The following is a 19,844-nucleotide window of genomic DNA, read 5'->3' on the forward strand; positions in this document are numbered from 1 at the left end:
AATCTACTCTGACAAGATAGCGTGAGTACAATTTACAATGCGGTCACTGAACAGCACAACGCATATGACAATCAAGGCCAAATAGTTATGACAGATGTGATAAATATCAAAATCCTTTGTGGATGGAACAATGTGAACGAATAGATGTTGCCGGTTCCGTGACTTAACTCATTAATCGTGACTATCCATCACGTTTAAACGCTTGAGACTTGAAGAGGAAGACTTGTGAAGATCGGGCATAAAATGAGACCCTCCTTAACGACAGACATAACAGTATAACTCATCACTAAATGTGAACGTGACACACAGAAAACTTCAGTAGCCTCCTTGGCAGGCCCTACGGGTCAGGCTTCTTGGGGGCTTATCATGTGCTTTTGCTGCTGGACTAATTGTACCTGGTTTCTTGTGTAGACGGCCCACAAGAAAACAAGGTATTCTACACAAGAAACCAAGCACACTTCGGACTGGTATGCCATCAGGAAAATCACACTATAAGCCCAAAAAGTCCGACTTTCAGAGCCTGCTATGGAGGCTATAACTTCATGCTACTGAGTAAGAAAGCCAAGTCATTCATACACTAGGCCCATAGCGAAGCTGTACACAAGTACACGGATTTCGAGGCGCTGTTGCAAGAGAAGAAATCTCAACACATCAGGTTAAACTGATCTCGTCTGGAGGTACCGTTACTTTACTAAACGTTTTAGAATATCATTGTAATGTCTGAACTGATACCAGTTGTTAAGAGAAGTTTTTTGCAATCTTTTATTGAGCGACAGATTGTTACAATGTGTTCTGCTGCAATTGCTTCATATCATATTTGTATCTGTTGGAATATTAGAATGGACGGATTGTGCATATGTTATGTCACTTTGTCTGACTAAGATTGTTATCTAGTCAGACTTTTTGTAACTTTAACTTCGCGCTGTAAAAAGAGAAAAATAAGGTGGTTTTCTCAGCAAAATAGTTTCATGTATTAGAATTACGTGACGTTAACTGTAATAACCTCAGCCGGCTTAAAGGTAAAGAGACATTGTGTTAAATACCACCCGGTAAAGTGTAAATAAAAGTAAATAGTGGCTCGGACAACAGTTCCATAACAGACATTTTTTTGTACATTCTTTTTTCGTACTTTAAAAAAAAATTGATACTTGATATTGGTTCTGTCTGCTAAACCTCTTTGTTAAGTAAAAGAATTTGCAAAAAAAAAGGCTTTTAAAAGAGAAATACCGTGGACAATTGATTACCTGTTTTACTAACAGAAAATGTTCCAAACACTGTTATGAAACAGGAAAATATGCCCCAATCTCCATTTAACTCTTAATTCAGATGTCAGACATTTAAAACGCAAGTAAATTAAGTAAAATAGCGAATCTTGAATTTGGTATGTTGTCTCAAAACAGTTATTCTTTTCCTTTTTTTTCCAGGTACTATGTCGACATATATATTATTCATAATGACTGATACTAAAAGTGTACAGTTGTCGTCATTGAAAAGGTATTGACGCAAGTTCAGAAACAGCAAAGGCATTTTTTTCATTTCTAATTACTTCTAATATAGTGATATTAATACGACTGACATTGATTGTATGATGTCATATGTGTAATAAAAAAGGATATGTATAATATTAATATTAATATTCTGGTCTATTTCAGACTTTGAAAACTTCACCATGGCAACTAGCAGTGATGATGACGACATCGCTGAAAATGAAAGGTAATTTTTCTAATCTATCCGTCTATATCATAGGTAATACTCAGATGATTGATGTCAGAATCTATTCCCCATTGTAAGGTCTATGGGAACATACTGTATGCATGATTGTCATTGTAACATTGAGATTCAAGCCTTTCCATTGTATTTAGCCGTGTAGGACAAGGATGAACGTCAATGTGTGGCATCTAATTGTCAGCCCAAAAAGCGGTCGATACTAGACTGTCATATATCTACTAGATCCAGTATTCCTACCGAAGTTTCATCACGCAATGATTAATTCATATATCTCAATGATTGATTCATGTATTCTAATTCATATATTCCTTCTTTAAAATCGTGAGTTATATGAAATAGGTCAGTTGTCATGTATCCACAAGTCGCCATACATTGTACCTATTGAATTACCGCACAATATTTGATAGATAAAGTTATCCTTTTTTTTAAATCCCTATTTGTTAGATTAAAGTTAGTAGACTTTCACTGCAATGCGGTTACAATCTGACTAGTACTGGATAAAATAATTTTCAGATTGTATGTGTCTTGATTTTGCTTGAGAACGAAGAGGGCCTTTGTTGAACCTGTAACTTTTGTTACGTAGTTAATTTTACCTCCATAAAATGGATGTATTATTTTTGGTCCGTCTGTTTCAGTCTGTTGTGCTTCAAGATATTTGTAGTCACAATAAATTTCGAACCTTTGAATAAATTGGAATGCCATCTGTGGGTAGGTGTTGGGATGATAAATGTTAAAATCTCGGCCCCCCTTGTGGGTGACCTTGGTACTGCAGCAGAACATTCGTTTTGTGTCTTTTGTTCTGAACGTGCCATGTTCCTGTCTATCTAAGTTTTTAGTCTCAGATTTATTCATTCAAATATGTTTCTGCAGCTTTGAGGAGGATTGGGACACGTTCATCACTCGACCTGCCGACAACCCGCATTCCTCCAAGAATTCCTACCTTAGAATTGCCATAGTAATTGCGAAAGTGCTGTCCTACATTCTATTCTTTCACGCCGTGCTGGGCTCTGCCATCGGCAGCAAGATGGCGCTCATCATTCTCGCCTCCAACACAATGCATCATGGGAACGATACCGCTATGCATGACGGGAACACCACGGTACGGCTGTGTACGAACTTGACTTGTACGAACGGCTCAGCCTTAACGACGACGGTAAGCCCTAGTGTAAACAATGTGCTGCAAGAAACTTCGAATGACGCAGGAAAAGCTGAGAGAGCAAAGTACATGCTGATGTTGATGGGAACCATTCTAGTGCCAGAAGTCATGACAGTGTTGCGCAACATCGTTCGTATTATGTTCAGCAAAATGAAGGGCCCCTCTTGGGGTGTTCTTTGGAAGGTGAGCCAACACATTCTGCAATGTACTAGATATGCGTTACCAGATATGATTAATTGATTGAGTGTGCAATTTACTAGACATGCGTTACAAAATATGATTAATTGAGTGCATGAGTGAGTGAGTGAGTGAGTGAGTGAGTGAGTGAGTGAGTGAGTGAGTGAGTGAGTGAGCGAGCGAGCGAGTGAGTGAGTGAGTGAGTGAGTGAGTGAGTGAGCGAGTGAGTGAGTGAGTGAGGGGGTGAGTGAGTGAGTGAGTCAGGGAGTGAGTCAGGGAGTGAGTGAGTGAGTGAGTGAGAGAGAATGAGTGAGTGAGTGAGTGAGTGAGTGAGTGGGTGGGTGGGTGAGTGAGTGGGTGGGTCATTGAGTTAGAACCTGAGTGGTTGAGTGAATGTGTGAGTGAGTGAGTAGGTGAGTTGGTGAGTTAGTGAGTTTGTGAGTGAGTGAGTCAGGGAGTGAGGGAGTGAGTGAGTGAGTGAATGAATGTGTGAGCGAGTGAGCCAGTGAGTGAGTGAGTGAGTGAGTGAGTGAGTGAGTGAGTGAGTGAGTGAGTGAGTGAGTGTGTTTGTTGTTGTTGTTGATGCCATATGCATTTCTCCTTTTTGTATGACAGGTTTGTCTCATCGAGGCTCTCTCCACATCCGGGGTCTGCCTCTTTGTCCTCCGCGTTCTCCCAAGATCAAACTTCATTTTCTCCCTACTCCTGATGAACGGGGTCTGTTTCGTGCCCGCCATCTTGAAAATCCATACGACCATCGTTCGAAAGGATTTGAAGTCAGGTCGTAGAGAAACCATGTTGTTTTTTGACGTCATGTCCTGGCTTATGCAAACCAGTGCACTATGCTTAGTCCCTGCTCAACCATTTGGCTACAGTGGCCCAACATGGGAAGTGACATTATCGTTGTTTCTGATATCTTTTCGCTGGTGGGAGACATACGCAGGGGCTGACATAGTCTTCCCTTTCTTTTTTGACGTTCCCCTCTACAAGCTGAAAGTTGGGCTCTCTGAAGTAAGATGTAAAACCTACATCTATGCAGGAACTATAAATATAGTTATTATTGCTTTGGTTACATTTTTAATTCTGGCATCATCAGAAGATATTACACTTAACCACATCTTTGAGCCAGTGAAGCTTGAATGGGACGAAGAGAATTATTTTGTCCAGATATCTCTACTTTTCTTTGTCCAACTTGTGACATCCTCGACATGTTTCTTCTTCTCCCGATTGTCGTGTATGACATGCATCCATAGGGTGGGGTTTGCTCTTCCACTCTGTCTCGCTACCCCCGCTACATTGGCTATGTTTATCATAGACTGCCAGTGGAGTAATGTGTTTAGATTCAACAGCCTAAATATTTGGAAGTGTGACGTAGATTTGAAGCAAAGTTGGCGGGAAATTATTATTGGAATCGCTTTATGGTGGCTCTCGCAACTTTGGATATCGTCACACATTTGGTTCCGTTCAAGTCAACGATTCGCTCAAACCAACAAGTTGTTTGTTCGACCGATGTATTGTGGGGGATTAGTTGAGCAGTGTCTCATGCTAAACCGGAAATCAAAGGACGAAAACGAGGCTCGGACCGGAAGTAACGTCACCAAGATCGTGACAGACGTAGTGGCGACACCTGTAAACTCCGTCATTTACCTGTGCGCGACGATGTGGCACGAGACAGAAGAAGAGATGGTCCAGATATTGAAATCTATCTGCAGGTAAGTTGTCCTTAAAAATTTACACACACTGAATTCATGAAGTACTGTAATTATTAATCTATTAACAATTACTTGGTTTTAGATACTTAAACAGTCACTAGCCAACCTCTAAAATTTCATCATCGCAAATTTTTGATCACTAACATTTGAGAGAGTGATGTTTGTTTCCACCGCCAAAAGTAAATGCAATAAACTATTCCTTTTTCCTCAGCCACTAAACTTACGAATCGCAATATTAAATGGATTTGCAGTATGAGATTATGATTTTCACTGATCTATATCCACTGAAGTTTCATTATTGGGAGACCTATTTTCTTTTCGTTGCTCCGCAAAGGCGACTTTTTTTTATTGTTCTAAACATCTCAATATAGCGCTAGAAAACAATGCTTCTGCCTGTACAGGTCTGTGATTATTGTTGTTGCTGTTGTTGTTTTTAAATCTTAGAAATGTGTTTTTTGTCTACTACATGATTGTATACAGAATGGATTTGGATCAAGCAAGTCAGACCGGCGTTCCCGACACACAACGCGACAACTACCGGTGTGAGACCCACATCCTGTTTGATGACGCCATGGACCTGAGGGATGATGGGAAACTTGTTGTGAACGACTTTGTCCGACAGCTGTGTAAACTCGTCCCAACAGCGGCCAAGTAAGTTTTCCCAACAAACAAACAACCAAACAACCAAACAAGCTCGTTATGATTAATTTGTATGATAATTATCTGTACGATTTGTCAAATTTGGGTTATTTGTTTCTAATCTTGGTTATTTTTTCAGAATACCTATTAAGAAAATACAAACAGTTTTGGCTCCTGGTTCCAAGTAGTCTGTAACTGGGAGACCATGGTTCGAATCCGGGGAAGGACAATCTGGTTGGAGCTACATTCGTCTTTCAGATGGAACGTTAAGTTGGGGTCCTGCAATATTAATCAAGAATGTGCCTTTATAGCACGTTAAAAGGCACTACAACAGCCTCTTTACTCAGATGGGTACCTACTGGCTGTACTTCAGATGAATGAGTGTTCCACAGTTTTAATCCTCATGTGCTGCATCTTTCTAATATTTGATAGACACACATCTCTGAACGGTTCATTTGACTGGAAATGAATAGATGAAGTTTTTCCAATTTTTCAACTCAGCGCTGTACGAGACAGAGATGATCAGGTGATCATACTTGACCCCACCCTGACCCCTACACCATACGGAGGCCAACTGGTGTGGAGGATGCCGGGAGGACACAAGATGGTGGCTCATCTCAAGGACAAGATGCGCATACGTCATCGGAAACGCTGGAGTCAGGTGTGCTACCTCTATGTCTGTTTGTTTATTTGTTTGTTTGTATTGCATACCCGGTAAACCGCTTCAAAGCGTAACACACCAAAGCGTAACACACCAGGTTTGTACTGAACAGTACAAGCTGCATATCCGTACAGATTCATATGATCCACTCACACCGAGAAGGACCCCTTTTCGATAAGTGTGGTGGGTTCCTTTACGTGCTCGAGGTGTGGCTCTCCTCAAACGCGGGACCTCCACTTAATATCCTATCCGGGAGACGTCCCTAACCGAAGCTAGGTACTTATTTTCACCTGAGTGAAGTGAGGAAAGTCGTGTAAAATGCCTTTCCCAAGGGCACAGCGTCAGAGGGACAAATCAGGGAACCCCGGATTCGAACTCAGTATCTCTGAGGTTTGGGGCCAAATACCCTGCCACTGCGCCACCGCGACGCCATGTCAAATAAATACCATGGTGTTGACAGAACAAATGACTCAATGAAGTAAATGGTTTATGCAAATTATTTGTTTCGCAGCCAACTGACTGAACTGCACAGCAATGGACAATTTATTTGCATAACATTTGGTTGGAATGGTTTGCAGAACACATACCCTGTTCATTGACTTGCCCTGTTTTCAATTGAATATAGAATCTACATGCACCACCGTAAAATCATCTATCATTTTGGGGACATATTCAAAAACATGTTAAGTCACTTTCATTTTAGATTATGCTGTTGATAACACAAAATACCCTTTATAACCAACAAATCAAGAACTACAGTGAGAAAATCAATGATGATGATGATAAAATCACCGACATAATTCGGTTTGATAAAGCATGGAACGACTGGGGCATATTGCACGAACTAATAAAATCGTCGTTGACCTCATTGTTATCCATTACAATAGGTGCTTTAAAGGAGTCCTAAACCCCAGAGGGGGGAGTTATTTTCCAATGGATGGTAATTTTAGGAAGTAGAAATGGATATTTTTTACAGTATACGATAAAGTACCCACTAGTCCCGTGAGCATCCAAAAGCATTCAGTATTCTACCAAATTCCCCAGGTGACCCTCAGCCTATGTGCTTTTTACAATGTGCATGACAATGCCTGACAAAAGTTAGATTACAAAAATAATGTCAGGGTGGTTAAGAAAAACTTGTCTTACTATGTGTTCTTTTATATCTTATCAACAATTGGCCTTCTTATTGTGCTTAACCACCCTCATTTACGCCGAAAATATCCACGTTTCAAAATGTATGTTTACGCATAGGGAATACACTGGTAGGGTCTGCAGGGGTTTAGTGAGTATCATATTGTTTTAAAAAACACACCTTGTGTCATTCACCACAAGCGGAATTCTGTACAAAGTCGGCTGATTATATATTGATTGATACATATTCTAGTGGAAACTAACACTGCCTTCTGGAGTTTAGGACTCCTGTATAAAGTATCAGAGACACGACAAAATACAACGACCAGTTGATGGGAACAGTGCGCGATTGTCTGCTATGTTTTAACAACCACCGACGACCAAAGAAACTGAGAGAAAGCCGGATGTCTTCATACCAATTTCAATTGCACCCTGTGACAGAAATTAATTACATGACGTACAAGCTAATGGGGCATCCAGTGAACTTTCGTACATGCTTTGTCTGTATGACCATCTGAACAATCCTTTATACCGAATAATGAGTTCGGTGATATCTTTTATGCATGGTGTATAATGAGTTCATTGGTATTTCACAATGTTCAATTCTCTTCTAGACACTATATGTCAATGTCTGTCATAGAAATACAAATGACCCATTAGTTGCGCCTATCATTATTAATAATAATGATAGTCTTTATTGCATATTCCTGCCCAGAAGGGCTAAATGCACAGGAGACCACATGTGGCCAGTAAGAAACATGATGCAAAACATAAGTTGATAAAATGCTACACTAACATTAAAAACTAAAACATGCAAACTGGGGGCTATTGCTAAACTAAATGATGATCATCTAGTAGTTTCTTCTCTCTTTCTGAAACATTTGGAGATATGACTACATACTTTGTCCATTATATGTTCGTTCTTACATGACATTAGGTATACAAAAGTGTCCTGCTTTGACATTTTTGTACATTTCTTGTCTGATTCTATTATCTTAAACAACGATTGTCGCTCATCTTTATATAAGGAACAATCAAGTAAAAAGTGGGTTTCATTTTCAACATATAGATCGTTACAGAATTCACATGTTCTATTATTAGGAGGGGTACGGTTTTGCCTGCCAAATTCTATGTGTAGGGAGTGGTCACTGATGCGAATTTTATCATACACAGGTAATGTACATGTATCATCTCCTTGGGTGGTCGTTAAAACAACAATGGACATCTCGAATAAACGCTGAGACTGATCCATCGGTAAAACTCCGGCTGGAGACCCTTTACAAACTCCGGTGCGATAACACCTACATCCTGGCACTTGACGGTGACGTAGACTTCCAGCCGTCTGCTGTGCAGCTATTGGTCGACCTTATGCGGAGGAACCCACAAGTCGGCGCGGCGTGCGGAAGGATACATCCCATCGGGTCAGGTGAGGTGTCAACGATCTACGTTTTATTTTCTAAGTGGCGACGGCAAACAGCACCCTAAAATGAAGATACCAGGAGCCCAAAATGGGCGTGTTTCTTCAAGACTTCAATAACTACCTTACCTCAGACCTTAGGTCCTTCTGTGCCTACAGGCAGCATATTTCCATCTTGACCGACTTCCATCTTGACAAAAATATAACTACACACATACCAAAATCCATCAAACGAATCTTGACTTATAGGTGCAAACACACATCACCATCACCATCTACTGGTCTCTGCATCTGCAGTCGTTGAAACGTCCTGCAGCTGCATTCAGTCTTTCTTCATCTTCTTCTATGTTTCCTTGCATCCTGCGAGCTTTCTTTCCTGTTGTGGGAGGGCCTCGCCCTCTGTGCTTCAGGTATCCCTTCAGCATGCTGAGTAGATTGACAGCGTCTTCCTCTGAACACACATTTAGTCAGCCAAAAACAGTGCCCCCGTCGAAATAGAGCCTCTTTCACAGAGGTAACGAAAATTCGGAGTTACTAAGTCAACATTTTCTCAAAAACTGATGTTCATTTTTTTTTCATTTTAAAAAAATATTTCAGGTCCTCTGATCTGGTACCATATGTTTTTAGTACGCCATTGGCCACTGGTTCCAGAAGACGGAGGTAACTAAATTAGGAATTAATGACTAACAGTTATGTCTAAACATTAAGTTAGCAAACACTGATGTTCAACTTTTTTTCTTTAACAATATCTTAGGTCCTCTGATCTGGTACCAAATGTTTGAGTACGCCATTGGCCACTGGTTCCAGAAGACGGCAGAGCACGTGCTGGGGTGCGTCCTGTGCAGTCCGGGATGCTTCAGCCTTTTCCGCGCCACCGCCATCATGGACGATAACGTCATGCATAAGTACACCACCAAGCCTACTGAAGCTAAACACTTTGTACAGTATGATCAAGGTACGTCTTTTTTTTTCAAATCAAAGTACATCAATTCCTGGTATTCATCCCTTAGCATCGTCATTATGGTTTGATTCTAGGAAAGCACAAATTATATGGGAATTTTGCCAAAAAAAATACAATAAAGGGGCAGGCCTGAAAGGGGGGAAGTGCTCACGGGAATGATTTCGCGACAGGGAGCAAATGTATAGCCTGGCATCCAGCCTATTGTAGCTTCCGAGTCTGTTAAGTCCTCTCCGCAGATATTAGCCTGGATACCAGACCTTTCGCGCGATGCGATGATAACCCCTTTTGGGCGGGGAAGACCTAGTAGTAGGGATAGAGTTGGCACCCGGGAGCGCTTGGCAGCCGAACGTGTGCTATCTGTGGCGGCGGCGCGAGTTGCTTCCCCGGCCGAAGGATTAGCTCCAGGAGCGCGGTGGTCTGGCACCCAGGCTACGCAGATATTTTCAGAAAGAACAGAAGAGACTTGGGAGCTACAATAGGTAGGCTACAAGGCTAGCAAGTTTATTGTTTGTGGTGGTTTTAAGTTCGCAGCTGAAACCTTTCCGAAAAATAATTCTAAGAACTAATCAATACACATATATTCTGTACATTGCCCCAGGAGAGGACAGGTGGCTGTGTACGCTAATGTTACAACAAGGCTGGCGAGTGGAATATTCTGCAGCTTCTGACGCCTTTACATACGCACCAGAAGGGTTCAAGGTAAACATACATGGTTCATCACATCATACCATTCTCTCTTTCTCAGAGTATTTCTGATCGAGTTTGACAGTTGTATTTTGTTTGTTATTTGCTGTTAACGTTGTTTATATCGTAGCCTGGTCCCAGTCTCTAGGGGTCGGCTTAGGGATTAATTTTGTTTTACCGGGCCCAGTCTGCTTTATGGAATCGTTTCTGATAGCCTATCTACTCGCTGCCACCCTACTTCCGCCGCGACGTAATCTAATCCAAGGCCGTAAACACACCCCGAGCGGACTAAGCTGTCTTGGCGGGCGGGGTCACTCTCAGTCCCGTAGAGATATCGAGGAGCCCCCGATAGTGTGATTTCCAGGCTATTTATATTGCAGCCTTGTTGGAAAACCCTGACTGTGCATGTGATATGCATGCCCTCAGGTTTATGCATTTATCTATTTGAGAACAATATGTCGCATTCAAATATAGGAGTTCTTCAACCAACGGAGGCGCTGGGGGCCCTCTACAATGGCAAACGTCATGGACCTCTTACTGGATGGACGGAGGACCGCCAAAGTCAACAGCAGTATCTCTTACATATACATCATCTACCAGGTCTTGTTTCTTTGTTTTTTTTTCTCAATAAAACACTGTTTTGATTGAAAAATAAACATCCTTTGCTGTATGTAAAATTAGCAGCATAAAGTATGTATTATCTAACATGTGAAAGGTAACGGCGCGGTCATACTCGTCGTAGGTCGTACGAATTTGCTGTTGATTGTTTTTTGTTGTTGTTGTTGTACACTTTTTAAGCAGTCTGTGTTGTGACAGAAGCAACTGCTTGTAAGGGTCAAATCCAGCCTTTTCCGAAACAAGACAGCAGAATTTTGAAGGACACATGTACAACTATCTCAAGAATGCCTTTAGTTTGCGATCGTACGACGTATAGTGGCCAGAAATCTTGAATGAGATACATGTAAATGTAAATACATTTAAGTTCGCGTGGTTTTGATTTCGCGGTAGGGAGAAAATGGAGTGTTCGCGGTGGTTTGAGTTCGCATTTGAAACAATAGTAGCGCTACAGAAACACCGGCGAAAAATGTTCGCGGTGGTTTAAAGTTCGCGGCAAAGAGCTTACCGCGAAAACCGCGAACATAAAACCACTGCGTACATTTGTGCATTTATAGTATTCCCATCCCAACAGATGGCCATGATGATCTCGTCAGTGCTGGGTCCTGCTACCGTGTGTATGATGATCGCTGGTGCGCTGACGTACGCCTTCAAATGGGACAACGTCACAGCCATGGCTGTGTCAATAGCGCCACCTATCGGTTTCATCATACTATGCTTCATCGTCAAACCCGACACACAGGTACGTGTACGAAAACTATATTAGAAGAGATAGAATGAGTGCACAATGTACGGACACATTTTTCTTACAACTGAATTCGCTAATTTGTGTATCTTTTCTGTTCTTTGTTCTCAATTTATTTTTCTCTTATCTGCCATGAAAACAATTCGAATGCTTTATCTATTTGTTACTCTTACGTGAAGGTACCCCAACTAAAACTCGTCGAAATTGTATGGTCACCCCCTTGACTTACACTATGAAAATAACACCGACATTTGTAAGTCAGATTTCGAATGAAAGTTCATCTGTGACGTAATCTAACACCATAAAGATATGTACCCTATTTCTGTTCTCTAAACCTTCTCAAGTTGAAAATATTCAAAATTGACCTTCCTGATTACAACCGCTACACACCTACCAAAAATCATGAAGATCCATCCAAGGTTTCTCGAGTTATGCTCTTGACATACATACAGACCCATCCCACAGCTGGCGTAACCAAAAACATAATCTTCTCGGCGAAGAAAATGACCCAAAGCCGATGTCAAAACGTTTTAACTGAACCTTCTTTTCGTAATGGATTTTCTGAACAGATTCCATAGCACAAACAACTCTGATTATTTGTTTTATTCATGAATTTTTTCAACAGATCAACGTAGCGGCCATCATGAGCGCCATGTACTCGTGCGTGATGATGGCGGTTGTGGTGGGTATTGCAGGCCAGATCACTGTCGAGGGTCCGCTCAGTCCTGTGGCTCTCTTCACGTTCCTGATGTGCGGTCTCTTTCTGGTAGCGGCCGTCATTCATCCACAGGTGAACACATCGTTTTATTCTATGCTCATTTTTTCCATTCCTGAAATCCATAGCGGAAGTGACGTCACCCAACTACACCGTAGGAATGTCGGTCACGTGATTGAACTTGTCAACAGAGGTGGGACCGAGAAGAAACTTTTTCAAAGACGGCCATTCCCTAAGTCAGAAAATCACTTAAACCGTCTTTTTAACGTGTACACTGGTTTCATTTGATTTTTGACATGACAGGTTAGATTTTAGGATTGCACTTTTTAGGGTGGAAATGTAGATGTATCAGTGCAAGATTGGGAAGCCCTTTTATGATTTTTATTACTATATGATACTTTATCTTGATTTCGTCTATATTTGTTGACGAATGGTTGATTTCTATAACTTTAGGAGTTTTGGAACATCGCGTGCGGTGCGCTGTACCTCCTGTGCGTCCCGTCAGGATACCTGCTCCTCATCATCTACTCCCTGTGTAACATGAACATCGTCAGCTGGGGAACCCGAGAGGTAAGGAAAGGAAGTAAAGTGATCCCGAACCAGTTTAGCTCAAATGAACTCAATGAACAGATGAGCTAATCTTCCACTGGTCGTGACAGGAAGACAGACGCTATATACAGTATTTACAGGTTCATTGTACCGGGAAATTTCCCCTAGCTCTTTTCGACAAGCACAATGATGAACAGTGGACCACGGCTTAACGTCCTGTCCTAAGGACTGCGATCCTTTTCGGTAGCGTGCGTGTCGGGTGAGCGACACAGCCGGGATCGAACCCGGGGCTTCTAGTTCCAGAGGCAAGATCGCTAACCACTGGACTAAGCACTACGCACGCTAAGGCCGCAAATACACCCACCATTGTTTTTCTATTTTGAATGCCAAAACAATCATAAGCAAATGCGAGTTTCAAAATCACTTGTAAACGTTTTCACTGCCTCAACAACAATATGGTTTAATCTATGAGGTCATTTCAATCATGTGATTTTAATTCAGGTTAAGAAGAAAGGCGGTACGAAGAAAGCCGCCGGCGGACCACAGCCGAAGACCGCAAAAGAACGGTTCATGCAGCTTTTTAAAGGAGGAGAAGACGACGACTCGGGTTATCTGTGTGGTTGCGGCAACTTGTTCAAGTAAGAAATATTTTTTAGATATAAAAAAAATCAGATAACAAAGACGGTTGCTGGTCTTAGGCTTCGCGTTTGTGGTTGTATTGTCTGGTTTATTATTTGCCTTTACTCCAAAGTATTCTTTTTTTTTCTTTACTTATTTCGGGTATAAAGACAAACCCATAGGAACACATTACATATCTAAAAGAGCTAATTCTTCCTTCAAGATTGAAGAATTTCATTTTAGTGTATAGGCTATTCTTTTAAATCTCACAGACGTTAACATTCATATTTTACTTCTGTTTGGTTTACCTGTTACAAGCGGTTCGAATTCTTAGTCTTTCATTTCTGCAGTAATGATGTCTCTGTTGTGGTTCAAGAAATTGGCACCCACAGTCATATTTCATCCCCCTTCCCTTTCATTTCCTTCCCTTCCCTTCCATTCCATTCTCTACCCTTCCCTACCCTACCCTATCCTTCCCTACCCTACCCTACCCTACCCTACCCTTTCCTTTCCTTTCCTTTCCTTCCCTTCCCTATCATTCCATTTCCTACCCTTCCCTTCCGTACCCTTCCCTTCCCTACCCTTCCCTTTCATTCCCTACCCTTCCCTTTCCTTCCCTTCCCTTCCCTACCCTTCCCTTCCCTAACATACCCTACCCTACCTTACCCTACCCTACCCTACCCTACCCTACCCTACCCTACCCTACCCTACCCTACCCTACCCTACCCTACCCTACCCTACCCTACCCTACCCTACCCTACCATTCCCTTCCCTTCCCTTCCCTCTCCTCCCCTACCCTTCCCTACCCTTCCATTCCCTTTCCTTTCCTTCCGTTCCCTTCCCTACCCTTCCCTTCCCTCCCCTCCCCTCCCCTCCCCTCCCCTCCCCTTCCCTTCCCTTCCCTCCCCTCCCCTCCCCTCCCCTCCCCTTCCCTTCCCTTCCCTACCCTACCCTTCCTTTCTATTTGCTTTCCTTTCTTTCTTTTCCCTTCCCTTCCCTTTCCTTCCCGTCCTTCAGGTGTGAGATGTGCCCCAGAGCCGGTAAGCGCAAGGATGACTACCTACCCCTGGTGGAGGCGTTAGACAAGGTGTACAGCCGTGCGGCCAGCAGAACGGTCAGCAGACTGAGCGTCAGCAGGGCGTCAAGCAGGAGGTCAACGTCCGCTCGGAGGGTCAGCTTCGACGGGGTCAACGACCTGTCCTCCGACTTTGAGGAGGAACTGATGGACGACATCTTTCAAGAGGAGCTTCTTAAAGAGGAAGGTAGAGACTAGCTGTAAACAACCTTAATGTGTTTGTTCTACATAATAGATAAAACGTCTTTGGCCGTAACCCTGTTAAGAGATCAAACGTCTTTGGCCGTAACCCGGTTAAGAGTTAAAACGTCTTTGGCCGTAACACGCTAGTTTTGTACAGTACGTACAGTACAAGCTTTGTAAGACCGGACAGTAACGTTTGATCCACTCACACCGGGATGGACCCCTACTCTTTTCGATAAGTGTTATGGGTTCTTTAACGTGCTCGAGGCGTGGATCACCTTAAATATGGGACCCTCGGCTTTACTTCCCATCCGAGAGGACGTCCTCAACTTTAGGTAGGTACTCATTTACATCTGAGTAGAGATTCTAGATTAAGGAAATGTGTATAAAGTACCTTTCCCAATGTCACAACATTTTGGCCTGCTACGGATACGAACCCAGAGTCTTTTGATTCTTAGTCAACAACACTAGCCACAAAACCACATTGTCACCCAATAAAAACCTAACATACTTAAAGATTAGAACTTTGATATATATATACAGTATTACACAAATCTAAATGTTTCATAGTGTATTCATGTTGTGCGGTAATGGCTTTCAGAGCGACCCCTAGCGGACGAGGAGACTGAAATCGACCAAGACTACTGGATGGTAGAGGACGTCTTCGCCAACTGTCCTGTCCAGAATCTGGATGCAGGTGAAACTAAGTTCTGGAAAAACCTCATCGCCAAGTATCTACACCCTCTAGAGGAGGACAAACAAGAGCAAGAGAGGATTGCAGGGGAGCTTAAAAATCTGAGAAACAAGTAAGTAGTATTGAATACCAAAGATGTGAAGAAAGCAGTGTTGGGGAGATGGATCTGTAGGTTTAGCCCTGCTTACATGAAACATTGTGTTCTCTCTCTCTCTCTCTCTAGATCTCTCTCTCTCTCTAGATATCTCTCTCTCTCTCTCTCTAGATCTCTCTCTCTCTCTCTCTCTCTCTCTCTCTAGATCTCTTTCCTTTTCTCCTCTCTCTCCCTCCCTATCTCTCCCTCTCCCTCCCCCTCTCTCTTCGACTCTCTAATATAAATATACATATAAATGTAGCTGTTCATGCTCTATGTCAGCAGAGAACGCTCACAATGTTTCTGACAAAATGTTCATTGTTATGTTCATCGATGACATCGACTCCGCTATTTCCTTTTCTTTTGTTTCAGAGTGACGTTTGGGTTCTTCATGTTGAACGCCCTTTGGATCATCGTGACGTTTGTACTACAGATCAACACTAAGGACCTGTACATCCCGTATGAACTACCGGACGGAACCAAACTCAAGGTCAGTATGTAACTATGTATCAGGGTAGATACCCCTTCAAAATGGTCACACCCTACATAAATATAGGGGGGAAAAACTAGCAAAAAACACCCCTCCCGTCAAAATGGTCACATCTAACATAAGCAACCACCAAAACACCCCTCGAAAAAAAGGGTTATCGATGATTTGAGAGAAATTTAGATTTCAGTTGTGTTTAATGGTAAAAAGTGGATTTTAGGTACCATGGAACTACGATGGAGATGCTCTCCCTATCTTTTACTTATAACTTTTGAAAAATTCTACGACAATATAAGTAATGGGTGAACAATATCTGCGTCCTATGACAAGATACTATGTATTTTGTAACAATCACTTTGGCTTTAAAGCTTACGATGTTTAACCTAAAAGTATGCAAAAAAAACGTTACCATATTTAGCTGCTGGATCATCTACTTTGGGCTAATAGAAGTTTTATTATGTTTCAGGTGGAGGCGCTTGGACTGGCCTTCCTGACTTTCTTCATCATAGTCCTTGTCATCCAATTTACGTCCATGGTCTTCCACAGGTATGTCTTTTCTTTCTACATCTCTAGATTATCATTCAGAGCTATTGTCACCAAAATGAAAGCAGATCTGCAATGGATGTCACTTGAAGACAGAAGAACAACGTCCAGACTTTGCATGATGTACAAAATGACTAACAAACTTGTGGACAGTTTCAGTATCAGTTCAGAAGAGGACTAGAAATAATCATACTTTTAAGTACCAGAGTTATCAGCCAAGGATTGATGTGTTCAAAAATTCGTATTTTCCGAGAACCATTATGGAACTCGTTGTCATCAAGTACTGTAGGAGCATCCTCACTGAATAGCTTTAAAGAACGGTTGCAGTCAGATATGCGAAGACTAGATGTAACAGACCGTTCGGTGTAATATAACCAGCTGCTGTTGCGCCGCGTGCCTGCGAAGCTGGTGTGTTACGCCTAATGGCGGTTATACCGGCTATATAGATACAGAGACAAAACAATGCTTGAAACTGAAGACTTTAACTCAGTGGTGCATGCTAGGTGGAAACGGCATTTTCCACTTGTACTTTCATTTAGAAAGTTATTTCTTTCCTCTACAGGTTCTCCACGTTGATTCACATCTTAGCAGCTACCGAAATATCCTGTCGTAAAAAGAAAGCGCCTACCCGCAAGGTCAAGCGAACCAGCATCCCAACCATCAATGTGGACCAAGCAGCATCTCAGTTGGCAGACGACATATCCCAGCAGCCAATAGTCAGGAAGATCACAGTCTCGCCTGCACCTGCCAGAAGGAGTTCTCGTCATACCAACCGTCATGTCCAAGTCTCGTCGGGACGCAGGCTCTCGCGAGAACAGGTTGCGAGAAACCACGCCCAGCAACCAAGAGGAAATAGCAACAGGCGAAAATCCAGGCGCGAGTCTGAATTCGTGCTTCGGAATAAGAGGCGTTCGTCATCTCTGGTCAATGCAAATAGACCGTCTTCACGCCGCGGAGGGATACAAGATCCCTCACAGTCCCTGTTATCCGTCCGTCCTGGTGAATACGACGAGTCCATCACTCGTGAAGAGGTGCCAAGGAGCACAGGAAGGAAGCAAAGGCTGGCGGCTGCAGACGGTCATACAGCAGCCTCATTGACTTCTGATCCTCCCCAAATGTTGGTTGTTGACCGAGTCGATGTCTTAAGTGAGCATGATCACTATTCACGATCCGTAGCATCTGATGAAGAACCAGCGGGGAAAACAGCATCAACCACCCACATCCCATACCCATCCGGAAACACAAAACACCCAACAAAGGAACCAAGGAATTCGGACATGGAGAAGTCAATCCTACCAATACGACGAACCGAGTGGGACGACAACATACACCGTGAGATGCCGACAACCATCAAGAGAACAGAGAACCCGCAAGATTCCAGATCAACTATCACCTCCGCTAGCCCTCTTCCACAATACATTGACGAAACTGAACTCATCATAAAAGAAACCGATATGCATGCTACACGTCCCAATCTAGACTACACTGATGTTAATGGAAAGGGTAGGGGCTTGAGTGAATCGGAAGCCGTTCAGTCAGATACAGAAACTGATGACGAAGCCTGGGATTGGACAGTTTCACGTCGTAACAACCCGCAACAGGTCTTGTCCGGTACTGCAGGGATTGACTCTGAAACAGCGTCACATATCAAGACAAGAGTGTCGAGGAGAGATGTTACCAGAGAGACCAATCCACTCAAGTTGATCAAAAGAAAAGTAATCGAGCATAAATCTAGACGTGTTAGACGAAAAGTGAAACTATGATCCGCCATTTTGGACAGAGTTGAAGTACATGTTAAACTGTTTATTACAGTCAATCAAAATGTTAAAAAGCTGTCTATTCATTTCGATATGTATTCCCCTACGTAACCATTAAATGAACACAATATGTATCAAACAATTAATGAGTATATGTTGAGACGTAGCCACGTTTATATGGTGAGATGAATTGAACTGTGTAAAATAATGTATGTATGAGAGAGCTCTCCGGAGCGGTGTTTCAGCAACTTTGCATTGGTACATTTCACTTGATTGATTGATGATTGATTGATTGATTGATTGATCTTTATTTACACAACCTGCAGGCTTTAACAAGCCTGAATTTTGTTGCATTTACATGTCCATAACATGTGGAATGATGAATTACACAATACTCCAGTCTGTAATTACTTTAGTTACATGAAAAATAAATCCGCTTTCACCCACAGCATTGAAACGTGGTTACCCTTTATTTCCAATCATGTCCTTGATATAAAACAGGTGTACATGTGTTGAATGTTCAGGACGTTTTAACACAATCACATCATGTTTTTTAATACTAAAATCTAACAATACCATCTGAAGTGTTGTATAATGACTTGACTTTGGCAAACCGTTAAATCTTAACACACTCATCATCATTTACAGCACGACACTCTGTCTGCATATCTTGCGGCGGCAATTGTCTCTTTGAAATAATCCATAAAAGAAAACATATCTTGCTCTTACGTTAACCACCTGTGATCTTAGAACGAAATTATTTATGGATCTTGACGACATCTGGATGAAACTACTCAAAAGTGGTAAATGTTAGTTATAGCTTGATGTTATTAGCTGATTTTCATTGATCATCATAACGGTAGGTAGGTGACCGTGGGTGTTCAACACCGGAAGAACATGGCCGCCATCAGTGCCAGGAGCATGACGGGAAGGGTTGTTCGGAGAGCCCTGGCGAAACTGGTGGCTGTAAATTTAAATAATAGAAGGTAAATGGTAACCAAAACATTCACCTGAACAAAATGCAATGGAACACTTAAAATTTCAAAGCCGATTTTGTCTTGTTTTTTTTTATACTTGGGACAATGTAGATCAACGGTATTTGAATTCAAACACAAATAGGAAACCGTTACAAACTATAAAAAAAGTAAAAACGACTAAGATATACTAACGTAACGTTACAAGTAACGCTTACCATTTGCAACATCTACTCCGATTCCATTTGGAGAGAAACCACTGTTGTTACACAGAACGTCTATTCACCTGGATCCTTCGCATCCTGCCAGGTCTCGGCGTCCCACCCGAGTCTTTCCCTGTTCTCCCAGTTCTTCTGTTTCAGCCAGTCCGTCAGGGGCTGGAAGTACTTCAGCAGGGAACTAGCGGTCATCGACCTTTGACCTGTGATGCCTCCATAGCGTCAGGCCATGGCCGACTCGTGCCCATCTGTAACACTGCCCTGTAAACATG

General features: G+C 42.3%; 1 protein-coding gene and 1 pseudogene across 1 annotated transcript; one reads left to right on the plus strand and one right to left on the minus strand.

Moving 5' to 3' along the window:
* The first annotated feature begins 1,656 nt into the window (after nucleotides 1–1,656).
* LOC136445702 (chitin synthase chs-2-like) lies at nucleotides 1,657–18,386 on the plus strand. Its single transcript, XM_066443836.1, has 18 exons — nucleotides 1,657–1,713; nucleotides 2,599–3,067; nucleotides 3,677–4,773; nucleotides 5,254–5,424; nucleotides 5,914–6,073; nucleotides 8,378–8,630; nucleotides 9,376–9,576; nucleotides 10,181–10,281; nucleotides 10,741–10,866; nucleotides 11,456–11,623; nucleotides 12,252–12,416; nucleotides 12,795–12,911; nucleotides 13,392–13,528; nucleotides 14,526–14,770; nucleotides 15,368–15,572; nucleotides 15,966–16,083; nucleotides 16,547–16,626; nucleotides 17,186–18,386. Exons 1-18 carry the CDS (start codon nucleotides 1,670–1,672, stop codon nucleotides 18,384–18,386), a joined length of 5,058 nt encoding a protein of 1,685 aa, XP_066299933.1. The 5' UTR covers nucleotides 1,657–1,669.
* An 862-nt stretch (nucleotides 18,387–19,248) lies between these two features.
* The window catches only part of LOC136445703 (angiotensin-converting enzyme-like), a 30,762-nt pseudogene continuing 30,166 nt past the window's right edge, over nucleotides 19,249–19,844 (minus strand).

The sequence above is a fragment of the Branchiostoma lanceolatum genome, chromosome 12, assembly GCF_035083965.1.
Source record: "Branchiostoma lanceolatum isolate klBraLanc5 chromosome 12, klBraLanc5.hap2, whole genome shotgun sequence".
In the NCBI taxonomy this organism is placed as follows: Eukaryota; Metazoa; Chordata; class Leptocardii; order Amphioxiformes; family Branchiostomatidae; genus Branchiostoma; species Branchiostoma lanceolatum.

What these genes read in the sequence shown, in the direction of transcription:
- LOC136445702 (XM_066443836.1), top strand. Translation starts at nt 1,670, where the DNA reads ATGGCAACTAGCAGTGATGATGACGACATCGCTGAAAATGAAAG. An exon ending in GGTTGCGGCAACTTGTTCAA is followed by an intron (nt 13,529 to 14,525) that starts GTAAGAAATATT and finishes CCCGTCCTTCAG; the next exon opens with GTGTGAGATGTGCCCCAGAG. An exon ending in CTTAAAAATCTGAGAAACAA is followed by an intron (nt 15,573 to 15,965) that starts GTAAGTAGTATT and finishes CTTTTGTTTCAG; the next exon opens with AGTGACGTTTGGGTTCTTCA.